The sequence below is a fragment of the Melanostigma gelatinosum genome (genome assembly GCF_949748355.1).
Source record: "Melanostigma gelatinosum genome assembly, chromosome: 4".
NCBI lineage: Eukaryota > Metazoa > Chordata > Actinopteri > Perciformes > Zoarcidae > Melanostigma > Melanostigma gelatinosum.
Window position 1 is genome coordinate 6,101,165 of NC_136637.1, and position 25,786 is coordinate 6,126,950.

Genomic DNA, 25,786 nt, shown 5'->3' on the forward strand with positions numbered 1-25,786 from the left:
ATCGCGAGCAAGACAGGGGACACGCTGTTCATCAGTAAGCTCATGCATTATTGTAGAAACGAGCAGAAAACCCCCCGCTGCTGACACATTGTACTGCTGTAACTGAGGCTTCTTACCGTTCGATCCTCCAGGTACATGGTTTTCGACAGGAAGTCAATTCCAATTGTGGCCTTTAGGGGAAGAAGATATCCTTGGATCAGCATAAATGTAAATCCCTCCGAAAGCAAAGAACACAGTATTTACCGAGCAGCTGAATAATGCAAGTTAAAAATGCAAAAGGGAGACAAGAGGACAGACGACTGTAAGATCCACGCTTCATTGCAGTCCTGATCACATAACATCGGCTCATGTAGGGTTGTAATGAACACCTCTAAGCTGTAATGCAATCCAATACAACAGCACGACAAACAAATGGCAGCATTTTAGTAGACTGTTGAGTCAACTCGGAGATGACCTTCATCAAATGCAGTCTTTGTTCTTTTTAAAGGGGAGCAGGCTACAGCAGTGGTTCTCAAGCTTTTTTTCTGTAGACCCATGTTGTGTATTTTGGGCCAACTTGTCACCCGTAGTTTGAAACCAAAGAGCTTCATGGGCTCCGATGTCGTCATCGTCGAGCAGCTAATCTAGTCGAGTCGGAGTAATACTTTTTAAGTCAGTCACATAAAACAGTAAAAAAAAAAATGGCGAACTGTCGCGACCCAAATCACAAGAGTCCTTATTTATAAATGGGAGAAGAGTGAATCACGTTACTGATAATACCGACCTGTCACGTCTGCATCACCTTGTATGATCTTGAATAGGCAAAGCAGCCATTTGGAAGAGATGTACGTTTGATAGAATACACCGTAGTTTCATGCATGTGGTAGTGAAAACACATGCACATTAAATGACATGCATTTCGACAGAGTTAACAGGCTCTTCATTAAATGTTTTAAGTAGGCGACAATTATAAGAATTATACGATCATTCAGGCTCCCTCTGCAGATATAAATGTTGAATAAAAGACTTTGGAGGAAATTCTGCACACGTTTTCTGCGACCCCAATAAAATCTCCTGCGGCCCGCCTGTGGACCCCGACCCAGTCTTTGGGAATGACGACCGTTTGTCAGCTATCAGTGTGGGAACATTCCACTTCAATAATCAGAACAACTGTTTTCATAACGGTTTTCATACTCAAATGGGCTGCTTCAAATCACGGCTCGTATCCTCTCACATTACCCATTTATAACAATCGAATGATAACCCTTGTTGTGTCACGAGGCAGATGGCGCCGTGCGTTTCCTCTTCAAGGGATGTTTACTTTCCTCAGCCAAGCCCACGGCTCTCTGCTTTGCTGCCTGCCGTGATATCATCGGGCGCTCAAATGAAAACCTAGAGATTCAATGTTTAACTGCAGATCTGGGCTTGTTTGTGCAACTACATTTTTAGATTTTTTTTTTATGCCAGAACTGTTCAATTTTTGACATGTTGGAAAATCATCCCTACTCTATTAGAGTGTATGCGCCTTAAATATTTTGCAAAACAAAAGAGAAAGAAGGAATGATACTTAATGAAACGTAATGAAAGCTGGTTAAGGCAGATGTTATGCTGTGCATCCAGATGTTTGGTGTGTGAGAGTGTAGAGGGCTGGACGGTGGCGGGTGTGCAGGACTGACCCAGGATCACGCAGCAGCCCCCAGCTGCACGTTTGTGTGACCCCGGCCAGCCAACTCCAGCACCGGCCAGCTGGACCACGTGCTGCAGGTGGCCGATCGCTCTGATTGGCCGACGGGGAATCACCTGTCTGCGGAGGACGCGGCGTCCTGCTCGTGTCGCACGGTCAGCTTTATTTTGCTGCATTATATTTGTGCTAAAACACATCTGTGATGTAAGCAGGTGGGAGGGACGTTTGTGTGTTGTCTGCGGTACCACCCACTCGGACAGAAGTGGGCATCAACAGCTTGATCACGCACTCGTTTCCTTGGCGATGGCAGCTCAACAACAGTGTCCCAACTCAGAGAGTCTGGCACGAAGACAGGACGTCACTTATACTCTTCCCTTACACTCAGTCACACCAGGCACTGCTAGGCTGGACATGAACCGCCTCAAAGAATTAAGATCATTACTTGAAACAAGATTATAGTCAGAGAGATTAAAAAATACGTGTTTGGCTGCATCATCGAAATTAAATCCGCTACTTATTCTGGCAGAATATGTCTAAAAACAATCACTGCACATTAAAATAACTTTTTTAACTTAACATTTGGGTCACTTGAGGAAACATTAATAGCTTGAATTGGAGTGACTTTATTGACACAATGGCGTTAAAAGCAGTTTTTCCTGCGGCATGGCAGAGGTGCTGAAGGCTCTTTCTGGCCCGTTTTAAAAATAGAAGCAGTTGTACATGAACGCATTAGATCACCAGAAATTATTAATTTTCCTTTTAAATTTTTAACTACCGCACATTGTCAGAAGACAGACCGTGGTTCTCTGGCTCATTGTGCCAGCGACCAGGGCAACGTCCTGCAACACATCTCAGGGATTTGCCTCACATTATATCCTGAATGTGTGTTTTTGTTACTTGAATATGGATATTGTATAAGATATTGGTCTTATGATACGTTTTTCACAAGTGAAATCATCGTTTTATGAATTGATTTTGACATTAAGAGTCATTTGGTCGATCGCACAATAGAATGTAAGAGTAGAGATCCCACCGACGGTGATGGGAAAACATATTGAATCCACATAATGCAAGCAACACTATGACCGAGTCAGGGTTTCTTACTAAAGCAACCATGTGTTGTAAATAAATGTGTTCTCATTTAGTCACACCACAGAGAACATGTGTTATTTGTATCACCACGCTCTGGTCAAGCCTATCTAACAGTGGCCCGGGGGAGAGCCGCTGGTGGCAACGAGCCCAGTGCATTATGGGTGTTGTAGTTTATTGTTCTTTGTTAATAAACCTTTTTAGCAAAAGAGAATACCACAGCCCTTTTTCTCTGGTCATGTAGCACAACTTTCAAAAATATTTGCACCTTTTCTTTTACAACATCGACACAGCCTGGTTTCATCCAACGATCATCTTTCAGAGATGAGATGCTTTTCGTTGTTGATTATCATCGTAAAATGAAAAGCTTTGGCTTTGGGACTGTTGATCAGACGGAATAAAGTGAAAGTGTCACCTTGAGCTCCGGTAAAATATGATTATTTTATACACAAAACGATAAATTAACAAGAGAGGATCAGATTAATCAATTAATGAATCAATAAAGAAAATAGTAGTTAGTCACAGCCCTGATTAAGACAATCAGAAAATATTCAAAGACAATTAGTTCTAGGTAGTTGTGACAATCCCACCATAGACCTATCCTGCAGGTAATGGTAGCAGGGTAGGTGTTACACTGGTTTGTATGCACATGAGGCAGCAAAGATGGAAATCACAGCAATGTGAGACATTTCTTCACAAATACCACTACGCTCAACCAGATGGAATTGTAGGCACTGGGAACATTACTGGACTGACACAAGTGGAAGTGTACTCCACTTGTGATTTGGCCATGACATTAACTCTCAATGTGTTAACATTCAGAGCGAAATTTTACTAGAACACTATTTATTTTGGTGAATTCTGAGGGGAAGTGTGATTAATGTGTTTCATCAGTGAGCACGACACCGCAGTGATGGAGTAAACCTCGAGTACAGTGAGGAGAAAGGATGTTTGGGACCTATTTTCAGGCTTCAAGTACCATGTCAGTAAGGCAGTATTTTCTGTTTTTGATTCATCAATTATTTGACAAATTATTGCAGCTCCACAGATAATAGACATGTGTCTTAAAGTAAGTTTCGATACGCTGTCTCCATTAAAATGCATTATCTTTAAGCTGTTGCTGAAAAAAATCCTGTTTTAGGGGCAGCGACTGATGATTTATTCAGCATTGTTTTCCCTGAACAACAGACTAATTGCTTGGTCTAATGCCATGTGACGTCAGGAAATAGTGAAAAATACACCGGCACACCAATTTGACGTCTTCAAAGTTCTTGTGTTTTCTGACGAATAGTCAGAAACCCAAACATGTTCAATTGACCATCACAGAAGACAATGAAAAGGAGCAGATCCTCACTATTGAGAAGCTGGAACCAATAGCTGCCTTTTTCATAGTAAAACTGAAGTAAGCAATTATGATTTTCACATCATTTCAGTTTGAAGCCGTTTACTCAAATAGACTAACACATATTTGATAGATTATGTGGGAAAATAGTTTGCAAACTAAAACATTTTTTTAATTTTGTGAATTGAAAGATTTAAATTGTCACATTCTACATTTCTATTTAATGACCAATAAATCAGATTCTTCCAGTTGCTACACTGAATATCAGAGCATGTGGGCCGAGCAGACAGATGCAGTCACAGCCCGGTGGCTGGGCCTGACTGACAGCTCCACCGCGGCTGACGACAGCGCTCTGCCTCTGGAGGGCTGCGAGCCCTTTAGCATGTGCCGCCAGGCAAAGAGGACGTCTGCCTCCGTCTCTCTCGGCTGGGTGGCTGCTTGATGGGAGGCTGCTGCTTTAGAGGCAGCAAATCTGGCTCGCCTGGCTTGTGTCCTCCTGCTGACTGAAGCCACTACCACGCTCGGTTTCATCTTCCTGATGGGCCCTCGCTCTCTAAACACACTGCTACTCTCACTTCAAAAAGGACTGGGCTGGATGTGCTCGGATCTAAGAGCTGAACCTGAAAACCATACAAAACGTGCGGTGATTTGGTATGCAGGCCCCGGAAACGCCGACGTCTCCTTCAGGCTCACAACATCTCTCCACTGTCACTGGGCAAATGTAACCCCCCCCCCTCCCCTGAGCAGCAGCATAAACACTCAAACTGAGCTAATGCACGCAGCATTTTAATTAATACTCAAAGGTCTCTGGAGTTAGAAAAATGAACTGTACGCCCTACCTGTCACTGAGCAGGGGAAGGAAAGAGAAGAGGCATTAAGAAGCACACACGTACACACACACACACACACACACACACACACACACACACACACACACACACAGGAGAGAAGGTACGCTTTTAGGTGGCTGAGCTTTGGCTTTGATATGTGGCTCCAATATAGCAGGGGTTGTCGCACCCATAATAAAATCATTAATCCACGATTTGGAAATAAATGTAAAATAAAAAGCAGGCGACTGTAAGGAGGGAATGAAGAGACTGGTTTTGTAGACGCAGGGTTAAAGCACTGGATTCAAATGGCTTTGTTTTTACATAGAAATACAAAGCAACTGATTTCCATATTCCTCCCTGGCTGCTGCTCCTTGTGATGCAGACTATTACAATAGAGCGGGGCAGAGACGGGCACTAACCAGCATATGGGGACATTATTAAATAAGCAGATGCTATCTGCCGGGCATCTGTCCGCCTAGCGCTCTGTCTGGCCGGCCCACTTTAAAATGGCCGGATGCTCAGCGCCGACTTTGACGGCTGTCAGATTGCACAGCTCTTAATTCATCAAGATGCCTCGATGTTGGGAGTTACAGTGGCGGCCTTGGGACCGAGGCAGACTGCAGGCAACAGCACACGCCCACATTCACTGCAGGTAGTGGTACTTAGGTGTGTGCTGCTCTTTGAAAATGATCCTGTCATATTTACTACCCATGCATTGTAGGCCGTACTTCTAGATATTAATCTGATAACACATAATACACGCAGAAGACTGCATCTACTAAATTACACTGAAGTTTAAATATGTGTATGGTGTGTCTGTGTGTTTAGATTGGAGTTATGACTCTGAGACACCGAGGTAAAGTACTAATAACAGACTTTAAAATGTACAGTCGAGGCATCTTTCCATTCTACCAGCAGCAGAATGAATGAACAGATTCATTTCTTCTCTCACCGTAGAGACACTGACGAGGTAAGATGTTGGGTAAACAGCTGTGATAATAACTCTGTTTCCCAGCCTTTGAGTCCGCAGCCAACTTTGCCCAAATATAAGCCTGTTCCACAGCAATTTGTGACAAAGAGATGTTCAAAGAAACGACAACGCGCGATGAAGATTCAGCAGCTTAACAACACAAAGACACGAGCCCGAACCGTCCGTGTGAAATGTCGGGCTCTGTAGTCCTTCATGACTTACGAGTGTAGAAATATCAGAGGATACAGCGCAGCATCACACAGCTAACACAGACAACTTAATCCACACGCAATGAGCCGCTCAAATCTCATTACAGCGCAGCACAGTACTCGTACAAACACTGAAGAACAGAGACATGTTGGCTTTTTGTTTTCCTATTTTGGGAGTCAGCAGGATGCATTTGTAAGACCAAACAGGTCTTTGTAGCAACAACGATAATATAGTACTTATAACAAGCTGAACAATATATTCAACCATGCTCTAGCTCTTCATGCTGTGCATCTGTCTCACAGTGCAGATGTGGCATTTTGGGAAATATGCCAACTTGCAAACGGGCACAGAGTTAGATGAGAGTATCAATACCTCGCTCTTATCCGTCTGTTAAATGTGAAGCTACCGCCAGCAGCTGGTTAGCTTAGCTTGGCTTAGCACTAAGACAGCTAGCTCTGTCAAAAGGTAACAGAATCCACCAACTACCTCCTGGAAATAAGCATACTTCCTAAATGTCCCTATTCATTTGATAAACTTTCATATCTGGAGATAAAGAGCAAGTCTTATTCATACTGAAGGGGACAAGAAAGTCAAATTAGAGGCAGCAGGTGAGGAGAACGCGAGGCAATCTACAGAGACCACTGTAGTTGATTTAGAGGCAGCGCCAGATTAACGCTTGGGCTGGAGAGATTGAAGCCGCGCGTCTCGAGCTTTACAAGGACCAAGAGGCTGCAGAACATTATTAACTCGACTGGCCTGAAAGCAAGCCTGCTTGCCAATTCCATGACTGATTGAAATGTATTTTCAAACTCACACAGCTGTTATTAAATGAGAGCAACTACTCCTCAAATTAAAACTGTACAGTCGGAGAAGGTGAGGAGGTTCAGGTTTTGGGTAACAAAAGTAGTCACGTTATTTCTTACTCGAATCAAAACTTACCTCTTCTGCACGTTCAGCGCTCTCATATACTAATGGTATTTATGATTGTTCATACAATGCACAGGCTCATAACACTGTACATTCCCTCATAAAAGAGCCAGAGTGAGCTGAGAGACGCAAACACGCACTCTCTAAACGATATGGGAAGGAGGGCAGAGGAGCTTGGTGAGATTTCTTTTTAATTCCTTTTTTATTACAATACAAGTAGATACTTACAAAGCAATAATACTACCGGTTTTTGTCTGCAGACGCTTGCAAAGACCTCTGCAAGTGCTGCGGCTGCAAAAGCAGTATTCTGTTTTAGGACAACCGGTGAGATTAGGCTGCTTTAGAGAGAACAGGGTTGGAAATAGTGATGCTTGAGGGCCCTGGTGTTCAGTTCAAAGGTGTCTGCTTTACGTAACAGTCATGTTGGCTACTTACTTCCTAGTTGTCACACACACACACACACACACACACACACACACACACACACACACACACACACACACACACACACACACACACACACACACACACACACACACACACACACACACACACACACACACACAAGAAAGGCTATTTCTGATAAATCTACATCCCTGATTGTCATGCGTTTGATCGATGTCAAACTACGTTTCACTGTGAAAGGAAAGACGATCAATGGGACAGAATTGATTATTAGAGACAAAATATGTCCTCTGTGCAGCACCTACCTGGTACGTGTTGTCAAAGCTGTCATACATGAACCGTGTGATCAGGGACGTCTTTCCAACTGCAAGAGAAGAGAAGGACAGGATGCGTTAAACGAGAAGACGAGGCTCCATCTTCCTCTGCGCAGACGCTCCATAAAGGTAACAGTGGGATTGGTGGTTATGGTTACAGCCATGCTGGAGCAACGAGGAACACTCATTTTCACTGAACGAAAAGTCAACTACCATTTCCTTCAACAGGTTTTGCTGACATTTATCTGTAAGGCACTAAAGTCAACATACTGATTAGTTGAGTCCACCTTGTGGAGCGATGGGGCTCTACATGCACATTTGTGTTAATGCAGTCCCGATGACAGATTTCTGTATTTCTGTCCTTGCTTTTCTCACAGGCTTGATGTGGGCGGGGCTGAGTTAACAAAATGTGTTGAATCTGACTCAAGGCCGCTGTCAATCAAATGTGATTAAATCACACCCACACAGTCCCGATGAAGCAAATCAAATAATACAAATAATACCCAACAACTAATTTTTTGTCCGAATTTCATTTTTTTTAAAGAGCAATCCTGCTCATTTGTGCCTTTTAGTTTTACAAGAACAATACTGTGCAGTGCAGTTAACAATCTGTTGCAAACGCTACACTTTTTAAACATTGTTGCTTCCCCTGATCAATATCTTTACATTGCAGATAATAACTTGGACTGGACAATCTCCAACCGATCACAGAAATATTCAAGCATTCATATTGAAGCAACATTGGCAATATCATCAATATCAAAGGTGAAGCTAAAGGGACAACTGATTCATTGGCTCCTTAATGCCTGTTTAGGAACATCCATTTTGGACAAGCTGTTACAGCGGATACACAAGGAGGAGGAGCACCACCGGTGTTATAACAGTGTTCCTAAACGTACACGACTCATAGATCTGATGCTTCACTCTGTGGAAAAAAAATAACACTGCCAAGAATCATGATGGAGGCGTGTTGATGTATGTGACTGACAGATGACTGGAAAACAGCCACCAGAATTCACATCAATTCATTAAATAATTCATCATCTTCGGACCATAAGGCATATGATACCAGAACTAGAAAATGCATTTCCTGCTGAAAATGCGTTGGAATGCTGAAAGCTGAAATGAATCTCAAAAACATTGCTGAAAAGGCTAAAAAGCTTAATAATTCAAAAAAGTTGAAAGATTACAAATATGAAGTCATATCACCCCTCTCCTGAAAGAGCTGAACATTGTGATATTCGAACGGTTTCTGTAGCTTAAAAGAATTCCCGCGGTAGTGATATTTGTTGTAGTAGTAGTAGAAGTAGTAGAAGTTGCAGTCGAAGTATTAGTAATTAGAAGAAGTAGTAGAAGTAGTAGTATCAGCAGTCGTAGTAATAGCTGTAGTAGTGGTCGTAGTATTTTATATAACAGTAGTAGTAGTATAATAAGTAGTAGTAGTAGTAGTAATAGTAAAGTCAGTTTTTGAAGTAGCAGTAGTAGTAGTACTAGTATCAGTCATACTAATAGCTGTAGTAGTATTAGTACTGGTTATTAGTACTGGTAGTAGCAGACATCCTCGTTAATGAGGAGGAAGGCAGCGGGAATCAATCCCATCCTCTGCTGATATCCATTTCGCAGCAGTGCAGATGGTTGGCTGGGAGCCGGTATCTTAAACCTCTGTAACTCCAGTGGAACACATCCAGAGTGCTCCAGGTAAGTCTCGTCGTTCTGTCAACACTGGCCGGACCACCGTACAGTTTACATTTCATCTGCATGTACCCCCCCCCCCCCCCCAGTGCAAAGTGCAACATTTGTTTGTGCGGTTTCCATTCCTGGGTCGTTATTAAACATTTGTGAAATTTCAATTCATTATTCATGTGTGAGAAATGCACTGTGACTGAGTCCCTCAAAAACGTGCGAGCGCGGGCGCCCTCGGTAAATATAATCTGTCTTTAATTCACAGTTCATCAAGCTACAATTGTTTACAGAAAGAGTTTTTCAGGCAGACTAATTACATGTGTCTGCAAGGCAGGATCTGATGCGCAGCTACTGACTGTGCTAGTAATGATCTCATGCTAATTCATCAATACATCGTCTGGCTCACTTAGCTCCAGAGATGTCCTACTTTAGGCAGATACCAGCTAATTTATCAAGTTCTACTAACTCAGTCACGGCTTGTCTAGTGATGTGCAATTTCGTGTGCATGGCGCTGTACTTTAAGTAGTATGAAGGAGGGTGTCTTTGTCAAAACACCAAAACCAAAAAATACAAGAGCAAAAGTGTAATGAATGTTTGTCTGCTCTCATGTCTCACGCTAGCATGCCTGGCTAACTAGTAACGCGCAGAGAGAGTGATGAAGTTACACTGTTGCTCGGGCGAGAGGGAGTTTCCCCATTGGCTGGTGCTCTTTCAAAATGAATAGTTTACTTTAGTTGACAAGTTTCTAAACCCCCTGATTCCAATGTGGTAAAATAACTTTTACATGGAGAGGTCGTCTAGCAGCCTCTGTTTGACATTTGTGTGGGTTAATTGCAGGAGGCAGTTAATTCCACTCTGTAGCACCAGCATAGATAAAAGACACCTTACCCATCATGTTGCCCTTAAGTGCATATTTAAGGCCTTTTTTTTTTACTGCAGGTTGGAAACTAGCTGGAAACCTTTGAAAGCAGAGTCTGTAAATTGTCTGTCTTTTGAGTTGGACAGTTACTTGGACACATTTTGAAGACATTATCTCGGTGCCATGTAAACTGTAACAGGCACTTATTACTTTTTGACACGTAATCAGTGATGACGACCATCAATAGCTGCAGCCCTATGCATTGCAATAAAATAATCACTTTACAGTACGTTACAATATTTTTCACCCTGAATGTTTCTCACGGCGTGCCTTCACATCAGTGGTCATGACAGAATACAGAGTCGGATCCAACGTCCTTGTTGCTGACTCATCCTTCTCGACCCACCGGGCGACATGACACAGCGCTCTCTGTGCCTCTCGCTCCCCGCTGAAAGCTTCACATCTCACATACAGACGGCAGTCCTTATTTCTTGCTCAAAGTCAAGCAGTATCGGGGAGAGTGCGCTTTGAACAAAATCTGAACACACCATAATTCCTTCCCCAGGAAAAAGGGGGACAAGCACACTTTGATTTCTCCTGGATGCATGTATAAAACAGCGTAATGATGCACACTGAAGTACATAACCGAGATGCTACACCGCAGCGCTACAGGGACACATTAACACGCCTTAATGTCCCCAGCCAACCTGCGGAATTGTCCTGATCTTGAAAGGCTGAACTGAGTGTGGCATTCAGTTTTTTGTCAGTATCTCCATAACTCCAGGTCTGTTTGTGTGAATTTAATTACTGGGGCGGTAGCAGGAAGCTTAGTTACGCTCGTGGCTGCAATAATTTAGTGAATTTTCCGTTTGGCTGAAAAGAAGTGACTAACAAGGCAGATTTTTGATTACATTTTGGAATTAACTCTGCATTTCTGAACATTTCCTCCACCGTGAGCTTTTCATCCGCTTCGCCGTTAACACTGAACACTATTCTTGAGATTATGATGGGATTCAAATGATTAGTAGCTTTAGTCAGACATAAAAGTAAAAGCAGAGGCAGAGATAACATGGCAGAGAGCTCTTTTCATTCAGGTCGTAACAGAGGTGTGTTCTCACAGGGCGAGAGGTTTACTGAGGAAACTGTAGCTTATTCAATTTCCAAAGGAAGGACAACATTAAATGAACTACAGGACCTACAATGAGAAGCAAGTGTGAAAACTGACAAATGCCATCTTTTAAATTTACACAAACAATGTACTTTAATCAGCGTGGAAGCTCAGCGCGTACTTCATCTATCACAAATATCAAAAAGGGAGACGGCAAAGTTCGACTGGTTTGATATTAAACTGCATAATGGTACGTATTCCCTTGGGTGTAAGAGGAATTGTGCAACAGTTAACGATAGCACCCATTGGAAGGTTTCCAGGCCCTCTGTGCAAATGTCTCATCTTGACATTTAGGCTATTCAATGTAGCTTTTTCTTCGGTGTCTGGCACTAATAGATTACCGTCAAACTCTAATTAAAGTGTACCTTAATGACAGGAGAAAGCTGTCCACCGTGTCCACATCATGTCCTCTGTCGATATCGGCCTAATTCACCCGAACCGCCTCCATGTGGCAGTAATGTAAATAAAGACACAGTGGGCTTGTCTTAAGACGTCTCATTCAAGTCCTGATCGGCTACTGGAATCAAAGGGTGGCCTCAATATTCCTCTTGTTTTACCTTAACTAATGGAGGGACAGGATGCTGCTTCTGCTGTGATGTCTTGATAACGTCCCGAATAAGAGCCCTGCCCTTCTAACGACATGATCCCTTTTCAATTTAATTTGCTTCTGCTGCAAGCCTACATTAAAGTGTTTCAGAACAGCATATGGCTTTACTCAAATGGCTGTGGTCATTTTATATGAGTTCTTTTTTTATGTCTTGTAGCTGCAGTTGGGGTTAGACGGGATGAATTCAGGAGGTTACATAAGGCGTTGAAATCTTTAACATCCTAGTGAACTCGACGACACCAGTTTCTATTTAGACTTGCCGTTAGATGATCCACATGCTGGCATAGACATGGGCAGCACCATCTGATGGGACTGTTTGTGGTTTCAGTAGATGTGGTTGCATTGGAAATGATGATTTTGTTGACTGCCCCATCATAGAACATCTTCAACATGGTTCCAGCGATTTTCTCCAGTGATGTAGTGCTGCACAGATCGTATCGTGTTGAGATAACATTTAAAAAAAGAATGGCTAAAATCAACGTAACAGTCAGAGATGTCCTGACCTTGATTCTCTCGAGCTCCGAAAACAGCCACAATGTAACTGTAAGGCAGGGCTTGTCCCAATAACTACTTTTGTTAGCTGACATATTGTCCCAGAAATAAATTGCAATAAAACTATGTCAGTCATTTTAAGACCATTCCATTACATTACATTGCTAATTCTCGTCTCATTTGTGGCCTGATAAACATAGTACATAGTACATCCATGTACTGTACGCACTTCACCGTAAGACACAAATGATGACATCAGACAATAAGCCAACGTGAGGACATTATTATATTATTATTATTATCAATGGATGTTGACTTGCTTGCTAGAAGTTTTGTTAAGCTAGCTTGCTAGCTTAGTTAAGATTTAGTTGGATAAAAATGACTTATCTAATTGTAATACTAAGCAATCAGTGAGCTTAATTTGCCCCACATGTGTAATCAATGTCACAAATAATGATTTGACTGAAACGAACAGGACAATAAAGGTAAAAAGCCCCCCCAAAAAGTCAGTTGTTACTCTCATTAGACATTGCTGTCCTACATAAACCAATGATCTACCTGGGCGTTCCCGTCATGAGCCTCGCCACGGCTGCAATTAGAGCAGTCTCTTTCAAAGAGCAATGATCTTTTCATTCTAAAACAAAATGCAGGCATTGGAATTAGAAAATATAAAAAAATATCCTAAATAAATACCACACAAAGAAAAAACAAACAAACGAAAACACAAAATGAAATGTACTCTTGGGCTCTGGAATCAAAAATGTACAATGTCTGCGCAATGCTGAAGTCTCAGTAACAATGTTAGGGCAAACCCTGCAGTTTATTCAAGCATCATGGTGGCTGAAGTGTTGGGAACATTCTTATGTACACAAACATGTATTTAAACACAACGGGCCAGGAATGAGGAGGTTAGCAAAAATGATCACGGTCATGTCCATATATCATGTGATAAGATGATAACATAATAATTGTGACACACCTGTAAAATGCCCTCATCTTCTAATCATCCTTGATAACACAGGTTGTCAAATATGTGTGGTCTTAAGCCTAAAGACCTGGATACACAAAATCAATTCATTCCAATGAAATAACTGCGATCAGAGGATTCGCTCACGGTGGCGAGATTAATCTGTGAAAATGTTCTGAGTAGCGTTTGATGAATTTTGACGCACACATTTGTCCGACAGCAATCCGCCTTCGCAGTGCTGACATTGGAGGAGACAGGGAGCCCAATTCTGCTCACTGACCATTAGCTCGAAGAGCTTCATTTTCCCTCCTCTGTCAATTCTCACTGAACTGTAGAAATACAGTTTACTGACTGCTAATTGAAAACAGTTCATATTATTTCGACCCTGAATGCACACATGTCTACATACACAGTGCAATAATTCAATATGGAACAACCCATCACACTGGACCTGTTGATTATACATCCAAACCAAGTAAAGTATCAGTTATGCAGTCGCTCTGCAGACAGCTTAATAAATAGTAACACCGATAGGGGATTCCTGCGAGGTGGGTTCCCAATTACAGCCTTGGTTTTAATGAAGTCTCTAGTTGGCGTGATGCTTCAAAGGCTTTGTGGAGTGAGTTAGCAACATGAGGGCCAATTAGCGGAGAGGACCGAGCACCTGCTGCTGCACAACCTGCACTTTCGACAGCAGGGCTCTGCTGAGCACAGTCAGCAGACGCCTCATCAAGGCGCCTCTTAAGAGCTCAAAATGCTATTTTACGGCACGTTAAAGGTCCAACACAGTTGGGCTCACATTAGGCTCTGCCGTTCGTGAGCTATGCAACCATAAAGCGAGTTAGTTAAGGATTCTGTCACCTCTGCACCCAAATAATCAGTGGCTTAAACACAAACAATATCACAAGAACTGTAGATAATTAGGTAATGAATGTTTGTGATTGAAAAAAAGAAACGCATTTTAATGATAAGACTTCAGTGTGCAAATGTGTTTTTAAAAGAAGATATATCATAGAAATTTAAAATTAGAAGTTTCAGGGATTTGAAAAGACATTATAGCTGATGCTGTAAATACAGTATTCATAAATGATATCGTCCTTGCTATTAATCCATGGACCACACACACACACACACACAATAAACTGCCAACTCCACTTCTTACTGAGCTCTCTAAAGCTAAGAAATGTAGTAAGTTGTCCATCCAGTCCTGAAGCTGTGTGCCAAGCAGCCAGGTAAACCCACTGCTGGTCATTTGGCGGCAGGCATCACGGAATACCCTTGAGGACTTGGCAGCCAATCAGAGCATGGCAGTGCTTTCTGCACGGGCCCAGACTCCCACTCACGAGGAGATAGATAAAAATAAAGCGGTACGTGTCATGCCTTGCCTTTGCACAACACCGGGATGAGAGCCAGGCACGCCAGGGAGAGGCAGATATCTAATATTTATCAATGAGTGACGGAACAGAGAAAAATAATTAGTTATTTATGATCGTCCCCGCCGAGGTAAGGAGAGCACAGAGACCTGGAGAAGATACAGAACCGTGGGTGAGATATTCTGGACTCGCACTTGTTTATTCATAGTCACAGCAGCTGGCATGCAGAACCCAACAGGAGAAAGCCAAACAGCAGATGGCCTCCAAATGAATTTTGAGTTAACGAATTACACGTGCATTAACAAATCAAAAACTGCCAAAAAATCTTTCTGCAATGAAACTTTCTAGTTTCAATGTTAACTTGAACCTGACAATCACAACTGTACAGGGTTGTTGCACAAAACTAACAAAACAAAACTAACTGCATCGGAGTTTCATCACTTGAGCAAAATACTGTTTGAAAAAAAATCTACTCTGGTTGACATACATTTGAGGGTCGGCTGCCTTGCTCAAGGGGTACTCCACAGACAGAATACGCTTCATGGTTAACTTCACCTAAAGGCATGCCCCTCCTTTGAAGATGTTTAATTCAACAACAAAAGGTCACACGATGTCCCACAAACGAGACTCAAAATCAAGATCTTGCATATTTCATACTAGCCAAACTGAGTGACAATGAGCTCTCTGGAAGCAAACACATAACCGGTTAGAATAAGTTGCAGCTGTCAGGGTATAGATATAGACAATGCAGAATTACACAGCTTAGCTCTCTCCTGCATGGTCATACACGAGTTAATCTGCTACCATGTTAGCTACACTTAAATGAGTCAGTAATTGAATCATCTGTATCTATGTTGCAGCATATACAGTATAACCATGGTTCCAAATGCTTTTCAGCACATTTTGTGTCAAATGAGTGAAACACAGGTGTTTCCACTTAAGTGTAATTAGACTGTGTGGGCGTGTGCACACCGTGCTTGATTGACCTGTTAGGGCAGGACCACCTCTGTTATTCTCGTTAATGTAGAACGTTGGTGTCACGCTACTTCCAGCATAGCTCCGCCCACCCCCAACTTCAGGAGAGGTCTAATCAGACAGAATTGGAAACACCTGGTTGAGCGTACCAGGCAGGTTCATATGTCTCAACTTAAAATCACCAAAATAATATTTACTTGGAGATAGCAACTCTTATCACATGGATGTAACAAACCTTTTTAGCGGCAGAGCTAATACAAAGATAGAAGTGCTATTGTTTTAGCCATGCAGGCGGCATTGCTCTTTAGGGATGGCGATGTCGGTCAGTCTGTCGGTCAGTTCACCGCTTTGGTCCAGATCGAAATATCTCAACAACTGCTGGATGGATTGCCATGAAGTTGTGTACAGACGTTCAGGGTCCCTAATGATGAATCTTAACAACTTTGGTGATACCCTGACTTTGTGACATTTGTGGGTTTTAGAAAAATGTCTCAACAACTGTTGGATGGATTGCAAGGAGATTTTGTAGACATATCTATGCCGCCCTCAGGATGGAGCGTAATAACTCATAGGATCCCCGGACCGTTCGTCCAGCATCAGCACCAATTTGTACAAAACATGAGAATCAATCAGCAATGAAAGTAGACACAGTATAGAGTTATTGTGGTCTTATTACAAATCTGAGCAGCTTTCATTGCCTTTACAACGCGTGTCACTGCACCTGCGGAACATTTGCAATCGGAACTCTCCCCAGGACCGTCCATTTACCAATACCTCTGAATAATGGATGAACATGCTTTCGAACTCAACAGAGTCTCCCGTGCACACATCCTGTAAAGCTCTCAGCAAGCCATTTCAGCCCTGATGTCGTCTAATGAGGCATTTCATGTCACTAAAAGCAATAACAACACAGACAGACACACACACACACACACACACACACACACACACACACACACACACAAATACATACAGTACACAGTAAGAGCACAATGACATATCCAGTGTGACACCAGTTCTAAAATATATGACCGTCTGTGGTGTTTGCGATTGCCTTGGGAAAGGAGATAGAAGTCATACGTCTACTGTTTGAGGCCTGGGGACTTGACACACCGACTTGACGTTTTAATGTTTAAATTAGATTCCGTTCTCACCAGGCGGAGGGCGGCTGGAGAAATGGAGACAGCATCCTCTCAGAGAACGAGGACACGGCTTTCATTTGCAGTCTTCCATGCGTATGTTGCACTACTTCTGATGTGTTCTCAGTGCCGAGTACAAAAGTGGGGTTAAGAAAGCTCATTCATAAAGCTGACTGCACGTATGGAGTGCCTTTGAGTAAATCTCATTTCAGAAATGACATACAGGTGTTGAAAGTGAATTTGTATTACTTCTTTCAGAGTGGACATCTCAATCTGCACATCTATACTTAGTATGTTTACCTACTGATTCATAACCTACTCATTTTCATTGCTTTTTGCTTTCTATTATCAAGCTGTTGTTCTACAACACCTCTTAATTAGACGTTGATGCAATAAATAAACTAAATTACCATCATTCATTCATTTGAATGAAAACCTGTAGAATTCTTCCGTATGGACCAGACATCATATTCCACGCTCAGACTCTTTCTATATTATATGGCAGAGCACTAAATAATGCATAAATCTATTTGGTGCACAAATAATTAAGTCCATTCTGCTCATTGAACGCTGATTAATGCGACAACATGCTCAACACGAGTATATTCTCAATGACTCACAAGGAAACGTGACATTTTTTTCTAGCAACACACGTACAAGCTGCATGTATGTGACATTAATGAATAATGCAGTTTGCAACATATAGAATAGAGAGCTGCTCGAGCATTATATGAGCAGGATATGTCCCCTTTAAACATTGTAGACACTAAGTTTAAGAAGTCTCAGAATATTCCACAAAAAAAACAAAAAAACAATACAGTATAGCCCGAAGAGACAACTAAACTAATGTGGTATAGGATGATTAAAACCAAAAGTACCCTGCAGCCATGTCTGGGAGTAAACTGTCTACAGTCCTGATGACTGAATGTCTTGACAATGTCTGACTGCTAAAGTTGCTGGTATTTTGTTCAGTGCCAAACACTGTGTTTAGCATACTGTGATAAAGTAAACCAACTGTAATAATCTAAACTCTTTATGGACTGTAAATTACATACAATTTCATCGTCAAGGTGTCCATAAGACAATTTCCTTTGATGTTTAAGGAACAACAAGAGGGAGCAGAGGGATACGTTGGGTTAATATTGACCAAAGTTCAGTCGTGGTAACAATGAGGTTAGATTTAGTTTTCATCCTTTGGTGTGGTTGTGATGAGGTCTTTAACTCTGAGGCATCTAATCAATGTATCACTGGAATAATTTCTGCTTAATTGATTTGTAAATCAAGCTGGTTTGAACTGGTATTGACTGCGCCAGTGAATGGTGAGAATGAGTCCATGTGTCGAGCGGTGAGGCCTTTAATCTTCTCGTAGGAGTACTAAACAACAAGGTCATTGACCCATCGACTGACGTTAACTGCACTACGCCATTTTTTAACACTAGGAGGCTAAAAGATATATATTTTTGAAAGACTGCAACAGAACCTTTAGGTTCTCCAATAGAAAGGCAGCATCCCAATGGTCCATGGGTATACCGGTTGAACCGGTATACCGCCCAGCCCTAACTGTGACCTCATCGAAGAAGTACGTATGTGCAACATACTTGCTCATTGGCATGGAACCAGAGGCCTATAACAAAACAGAGTTTTAATATTCAGTTTGAACAGTCTCGACAGGCCCAGCATAGAAATGCTGACTCAAGGCTGAGCTCACACTATGGAACTGAAGCTTGTTCCAAGGTAGAAACAAAACAAGCATTGCATTGTGCTTGGGATCAAGGCTTGCCTTTGCTCCAAGGCTAAACTATCCCACAGCTACAGGAATGTGTGGGAAAAAGTACCTCGTCTAAACAGGCACCGGCTTCTAAAGAACCGCTCGGGTTCCAGGAAGAACAAACTAGTCAAAAAGATCAAAACAGGCCCAGGAGAGGCCTTCCTGTCCAACAGAGGATCTGCAGCATAAAGGGAAGTGTAAAGACAGAAATACATCTGATTAAAAATAACATAAACTGATGCAGCGTCGGAAATACACGAGGGCAAAGGGCAAAAATGCCCCCAAGAAACATCATTTTGCCCCCGATATCACTAGGAGAGGGGCAAACAATGCCCCCGAACTTTCTAAACAAATAAAATAACGGAGCGCTTCTTAATCAGACATACTGCAAGACTGCGGTCAACTCAGCAGACACTTACATGTTAGTGCACCTATATCCTGAAATCCACGGTACACTCATTCAAACGGCACAGATCGGGGGCGAGCGAAGGACTTTGAAAGTTAACGGAAAGATTAACGTGAGACACCATCCTGTTTCTTCAGACGAAACATCCGGTTTTCAGAATAAGATGCCAACAAAGTATAAATATTGCATCATGGAAATTAGATTAAATGAATTATATTCACATTAAGTGTAAAACATGCTACCTGCATCTCGTGAGTTGAAGGGAAAATACACCTAAAGTGTCTTTATTCTTTGATTTGAGGGTTGCTGGAAATGATTAATACCTGACTGACAGTCAATTAAGATATTTTACTCAGCAAAAACTCTGAACTGAATTTGGACCTTCAAATGGCACATTTTTTAAAATTTTGAAGGTGCTATAAAATTGTTTTTCTCAAATTCCACACAATGACTAATGCATATGTTCAGGACAAAAATGGGTAATATCACAATATTTGAGGTGCTACAAAAATATCTTTCTCAATAATTCCATACAATGACTGATGTATATGTAATCAAGGTATCGTTGACTTAATAATTGTTAATAGTAGTTTAAAAAACGTAAAAAATAACAACAAATAACCATAAAGAAATAAGAATAAAATTGAATATGATTGTCTGTTTTTTGTTAAAAAAAAATCGAAGAAAACACTTTGAATCTGTAGACTACTGCCTAATAGTCTTATTGCCATTTGATGACAATTGCTCATCTACTGTAAGCCTAAATAAGTATATTTATTATTTTGAACAAAGGTTAAATGTTATTTCACAAGTTTCAAAAAGTGCCCCCAATTTTTTGAAGATGCCCCTGGATTTCAGTCAGTGGGGGCAAAAATTGCCCCCAAAAAAATATGTAAATTTCCTACCCTGAACTGATGTGACGCGATCTGAATACACTGACATCATAAGTGGTCCTACATTGCTGCAGCCAGAATGCATCTCTGCAAGTCGTCAGGTAGAGATTCATCCCTTTGTCCACCGAGTGAGATAAAACACTCCCTACTATGTTAAACTGCCGTGATGAATGCTCAGCTCCCCCTCCCACCCCCCGGTCCATAAATCCATGCAGGAGCTTCTGCATGGTGCTCCCGCCGGCATCTCAATGAGACAATATATTGTTACGGTCACATCTACGGCACTGAACAGTGCAGATTCAAAACATTAACTCACTTCTTAAAATGGCAGAGCCCATCAATAAATAAAAGCACTGAAGGCTCGAGCAGCCTCCGTGATGGGGGCTCATCTGGGGAGCTGGGGAAAGGGTAAACACTCCTGCTGAACTCGGTGAAGTGTCACATCCCATGCTGGGTAAATGACAGCCTTCCTGCACAGCGGGGATTGTATTCACAGAACCGTTCTGTTTGAGCGACTGGGATTATGTTTAAATGGTATTCTCCGTCTCTCTCCTTCAACAGAGCTCACATTAAGCAAGGGAGCCCAATCTATCTCGAAGACACACAATTTAGAGGGAATGGTCTGCAAGGAGTCTCTCCAGCTGAATGATGAGAGGTACTTTCAAAGTTCCTGAATCTGTTCCTGAAGTTTTGCTGTTACGTTTATTCTCAGAAAGCAGGGTACGTTTTTGAGAACTGTGTCATCAGATATTGCTTCCCAAATCTTTTCGCTGGAATCACAACAAATTCAGACAGTGTCTCTACATCACTGCATGGGCAGCAGTCCTGTTTTATTCTGGGCAGAGTGTATAAGTGCCTTTGGGAACCCGCCCACTTAGCTGTGCAGCATACCGTATGTATAACGCTACCGTCGCTCTGCTTGGTATTCCTTGGTTGCAGACCAGCTTCTGCAGGACTGAAAGCACCTCTCAATAAGTCGAAAAAATGTTACTTTATTGTAGAAATATTTTTTTTTAAACTACAGTCATCAACATTATTTTTAAACCTCTCGATTTGTCTAAACATCTCAAGGGATGTGCAATACATGCAGTGTGAAATGTGTAGCAGCAGAAACATGCACCGCAGCCTGCTGGTCCTAAATGAAGTGCTCCAGTATGTGGATTTGTGGAGGAATTCTCAGTTGGAAGTAGAAACAAGATTAATATTGTACACCAAAGCTAGCTGCTGGTGAGTCTGTACTTAGGTGCAGCGGTGCTTCGAGCTTAACATCAGCATGCTAACATGCTCACAATGACAACGCTAACCTGCTGATATAATACGTATTTATTTTTATCAGATGTTCCTCACGTTCTAACTAAATGTTACATGCAGACGTGATCTGTTGCTGACATTTTAACATTCAACTTTGTGTTTTCCTGACACAAACGGAGCATCGTTTGCAGGAGGGATGTTAATAATGAACAGTGCTATCAGTAAAACAATTAAAATAAATTAAAATAAAAAAAGCTAAATAAAAATCTCAGCGGAGCAGCATGTCACTTAAAGTAGAACAGCTGGTCCACCATAGCAGACAGTCGACCTTAAGTGCTACTGAGCTGTTGCTAACCTCGGGGCTAACTCTGTTCACTTTTTTTTCACTGTTGAGATTTACAGGTAAAGTAGCTGCATGTGTCCACGAGGATGCATTCAACACCGTGGCGGCTATCTCTCCGGTCAGGTGAACTGGGTACTCAACGCAGCTGGCATTAAATTGACGGATTAAACCCGTTTGTACATCTGGTTATCGTTGCAGGTGGGCGGCTTGTAAGGCTCAACTGACGAGAGGTTCAAATCACATTGCTGATCAGAATAGTTTTACGAGTACAAGTACATGAGTATGTACAGTATCTGACCCGATACTACTATCTGTGTATCCCTAGACCAGACCTGGGCATTGTACAGCTCGCGGGCCACATCCGGCCCGCGAGCTGTTGCCGTCCGGCCCGCGGGAGGTCATTGGGAAGTGGGAGTTTCTTTCAAGCCAGATGCAGGTAAGACTCTCACCCATCTGCAAATGTAGTTTATACTACATCTGTTCTACTTTTTTGCTGCAATTTTTTTATTCTTATATATTTTCCTTGTTTATTGTAAAATACTGTATTGTATGTACATTGAGAGCGGAGTGGAAACCGGAGACATATTCCATGTACGCATACATGGCCAATAAAGCTGATTCTGATTCAGATTCTGATGTAACAGACAACGGGATGTGTGACCTTTTGAACAATAACAAAAACCAGCTGGGGCCGGCATTCCGAACATTCCAAACGTTGGGAACGCCGGCCCCAGCTGGTTTTTGTTGTTGTTCCGGGTTCAAAAGGACGTTCGGAACGGCGGGAACGTCCGGAACACCGGGAACGCCGGGAACGTTTGGAACGCCGGGAACGTTCGGCCCCAGCTGTTTTTTGTTGTTGTTCCGGGTTCACAACGTTCGGTTTTCCGAACGTTCGGCATCCTCAGGTTAGCATAGCATAGAGAAATAGGGGCTGAATCTTTATTAAATTATTAAATTATAAAATAGCTATAACTTTGTGATTCTGTTTAGTCCAGCAGAGAAGGCTTACCACTGGACTGCACTAATGACTGATCTGAATGCCAAACTGCAAGGCAAGGGCCGCTTTGCACATGACATGCAGCCTGGTGAAGGCTTTCATGACAAAGTTGCAGTTTCTTTCAAGCCAGATGCAGGTAACACTCTCACCCATCTGCAAACCCTGAAAGAAGCCACACCATCAGTTGAACATCTCCAGAAGTACTCATCCATGTTAGGGGCACTGCATGGTGAGTTTTCAAGGCCATTTCAAGACTTCAAAAGAGTTGAGAGTGAAACATGATTTCTTCTCCTTCACGTGCAGTGTGGATAATGCTCCCAGTGATGTTCAGCTCCAACTCATTGACCTGCAGTCTGATGCAGTACTGGCAGAGCACTTTAAGTCAGTATCACTGCTGCAGTTTTATTCTTCTCTCAAAGAAGAACACATGAGGAGGGATGCTCAGAAGATGTTGGTTCTCTTTGGATCTACCTACATCTGTGAACAAACATTCTCTGTGATGAAGTTGAACAAATCCAGATCCTCTCTCACTGACATCACCTGTCAGCTGTCCTTCACATCTCACCTCACACATTCAGCCTGACTTCAGTGCACTTGTTCAAAGACTAGATTTCTCACACTGAACTGAAAAACAGAAAGAGGTAATTTGTATAGTTATATACAATATAATAGTTGTATATACCTGTATAATAGTATAATAATATACAATAGTTATAGTAATAAAAGTACTAATTTTGCAAAAACATGATCCCTGTCAGTGTTCTACTGTTATATAGAAATATTACAAATGTATATTTGTTTGGATCATTATTCCTGCTGCAGATGTTTTAGGTGGAGCTCATTTTAACTCCTTTATACTCTGTTGTTCAGTTTGGGTAGTTCGGAAAGTTTTGAAAAATTATAATGTGCAAAGTAACGAAAGCTGTTAGACAAATGTAGCGGAGTAAAAAGTACAATATTTCCCTCTGAGATGTAGTGGAGTCGAAGTACAAAGTTAAATAAAATACAAATACTCAAGTAAAGTACCTTGAATTTGTACATAAGTACAGTCCTTAAGCAAATATACTTAGTTACATTCCACCACTGATCATAACATTTACTCTTACCACTCACAGCTTATCAAAACCATACAACATACTGCTTTCTATAAAGAGGTGGAATAATGTTGAGCAGGATTGAGTTCAGTCTATTGGTCCGGCCCTCCACAACAGTCCCCGTTTCTCATGTGGCCCCTTGGGAAAAATAATTGCCCACCCCTGCCCTAGACCATACTTTTTTTGACCCGATAATGACGCTAGATGAGAAGTCAGAGGATCACCAAAGTCAGTCTAATTCATCTTCTGGAGGCCGTGAAGGACTTGAGTGAAAACTATGACCAGCTTATGACGCAAAAGGATGAGTCAGGGATGACCATGAATGAATGTGCAACTCATCCACGGGTTGCAGAGATACTTCATTGAAAGTGCAAAACATCAGCCTCATGGTAGTGCTGCAGGGAAAGTCTGGGGATCACTTCAGTCGTGATTACTCCCAACAGGACTGTGACTTTATGAACAAAGTCTCATGGCAATCCACCCAATGGGTCTTGAGATATTTCAGTCTGGACCAAAGTGGTGGAGCGAAAGAAAACAGGTAGCGTAAAGAGGTTTATACAGTTTAGTATAAGACAATGCCCAGTGGGCCAGGCTGAGAAAAGAACACGCATGCTCCAAGACATGTTCTTGCACCAAAGCCTTGGACAAAGAGACTAGCCTGGCACGTTGCTGGGATTGATGCCTTTTGATCGATCACACCCATTAGTGGGCAGCTGAGTTGATCAATAGCAGATCAAAGCTGTCAGGGCGTCATTTCCACCAATCCATCAGAGAAGAAGAACACTTGCCGGGAAGACGCGATGGGATGTGAAATGAAAGAGATGACCGGTTATCTTTAGATGCAGCTAGATTATCTAATGTTACAGCAGCAGGGCTGCTGCTGTAACGTGAATGTAGGCTGGACTGCCAGAGACGTTGATCTTCACCTCAATATAGACAGACATGTCTGTAATCCCGTATTCAAGGAAAGCCGTTCCAAGGTCTGGTCCCTCTATCTTCTCTACAGATTGTTGGATTTGCCACAGGATTCAGTTAAAAAATTGGTTTCAAGCTATAAACTAACTGATATGTCTGTACTGTGATGAAACACATCAATGCTGGTGTTAATATTGACATTTCCTACCAGAATCTTTGAAAAAAAAAATCTGCATTTCATGGTTGTGAACGGCTTAAAATGCCATCTACTGTTTTAAAATCAGTCCTACTTTTGCCTTTGGGGACTGATCTCCGTCATGAGCTCTGATAATGTCAACGCCCTCTAATCAGACTCAAACCTGAAGTTACCCTTTAAGTGGAATGGAAAGAACAGATATTAAGAAGGTATAATTGAGAATCAAACCTGTACGTATTAATAGGTACTACTTAAGTTAAAATATGAGGCTCACCAGTCAAGTCATGTGACCTGCCCCACTCTGCAAAGCATGGCCAACTCCTCCACCCTTCAGACACCTGAGTCTCTCCACGCAGCACTACAAGATCTGGCACAACAAGGATGTTTTAGGATATTGTGTTTTCTGGAAGAGAATATCCATAACCCTATGGCACTTCTGTTGAAATGTGTCGTTTCTTGGGTGTGGCATCATATTATCCTGGTACATTTACCGCACAGCGACACACCAAATTCAAGCCTGCAGCAGGGAAACATGCCGCTACACAACTGCTTAAATGTACTTTCTTCATCTGTGACTGTATGAGAAGTCAAAGAACTCTGAGAATTCAAAGTTGGCAAAATTAGATTAAAAGAAAAGAATGTTAGACAAATGTAACTTCTTGGCATGCAACGTGAATGGCATCCACTTTGCTTTTGTTCATCCGTGATCGACTAACAGCACTGCAGTAAAGAAAGCGGAGCAAGCAGTAACTTCAGGAAGACTTCTGAATGAAATGACTTTTGACCATCAAGCTGGAGACATTTTCATGAGCATAGGTGTACATATCAGCATATATATAGAAGATTTAGTATCACAATGTAAAAACAAGATAAATGGCCTGTGTTAGCTATCAGGAAATTATTATTTGTT

General features: G+C 42.0%; 1 protein-coding gene across 1 annotated transcript in view; it reads right to left on the bottom strand.

The window, feature by feature from the left end:
- rab6ba (RAB6B, member RAS oncogene family a) overlaps positions 1–25,786 on the bottom strand; it is a 43,992-nt gene that overhangs the window by 14,442 nt on the left and 3,764 nt on the right. Inside the window, exons 2-3 of the mRNA XM_079266930.1 lie at positions 7,742–7,800; positions 117–170 (exon numbers count right to left, since the gene is read on the bottom strand). Of these exons, the coding sequence (XP_079123056.1) occupies positions 117–170; positions 7,742–7,800 (113 nt within the window). The remainder of the gene's footprint in view (positions 1–116; positions 171–7,741; positions 7,801–25,786) is intronic.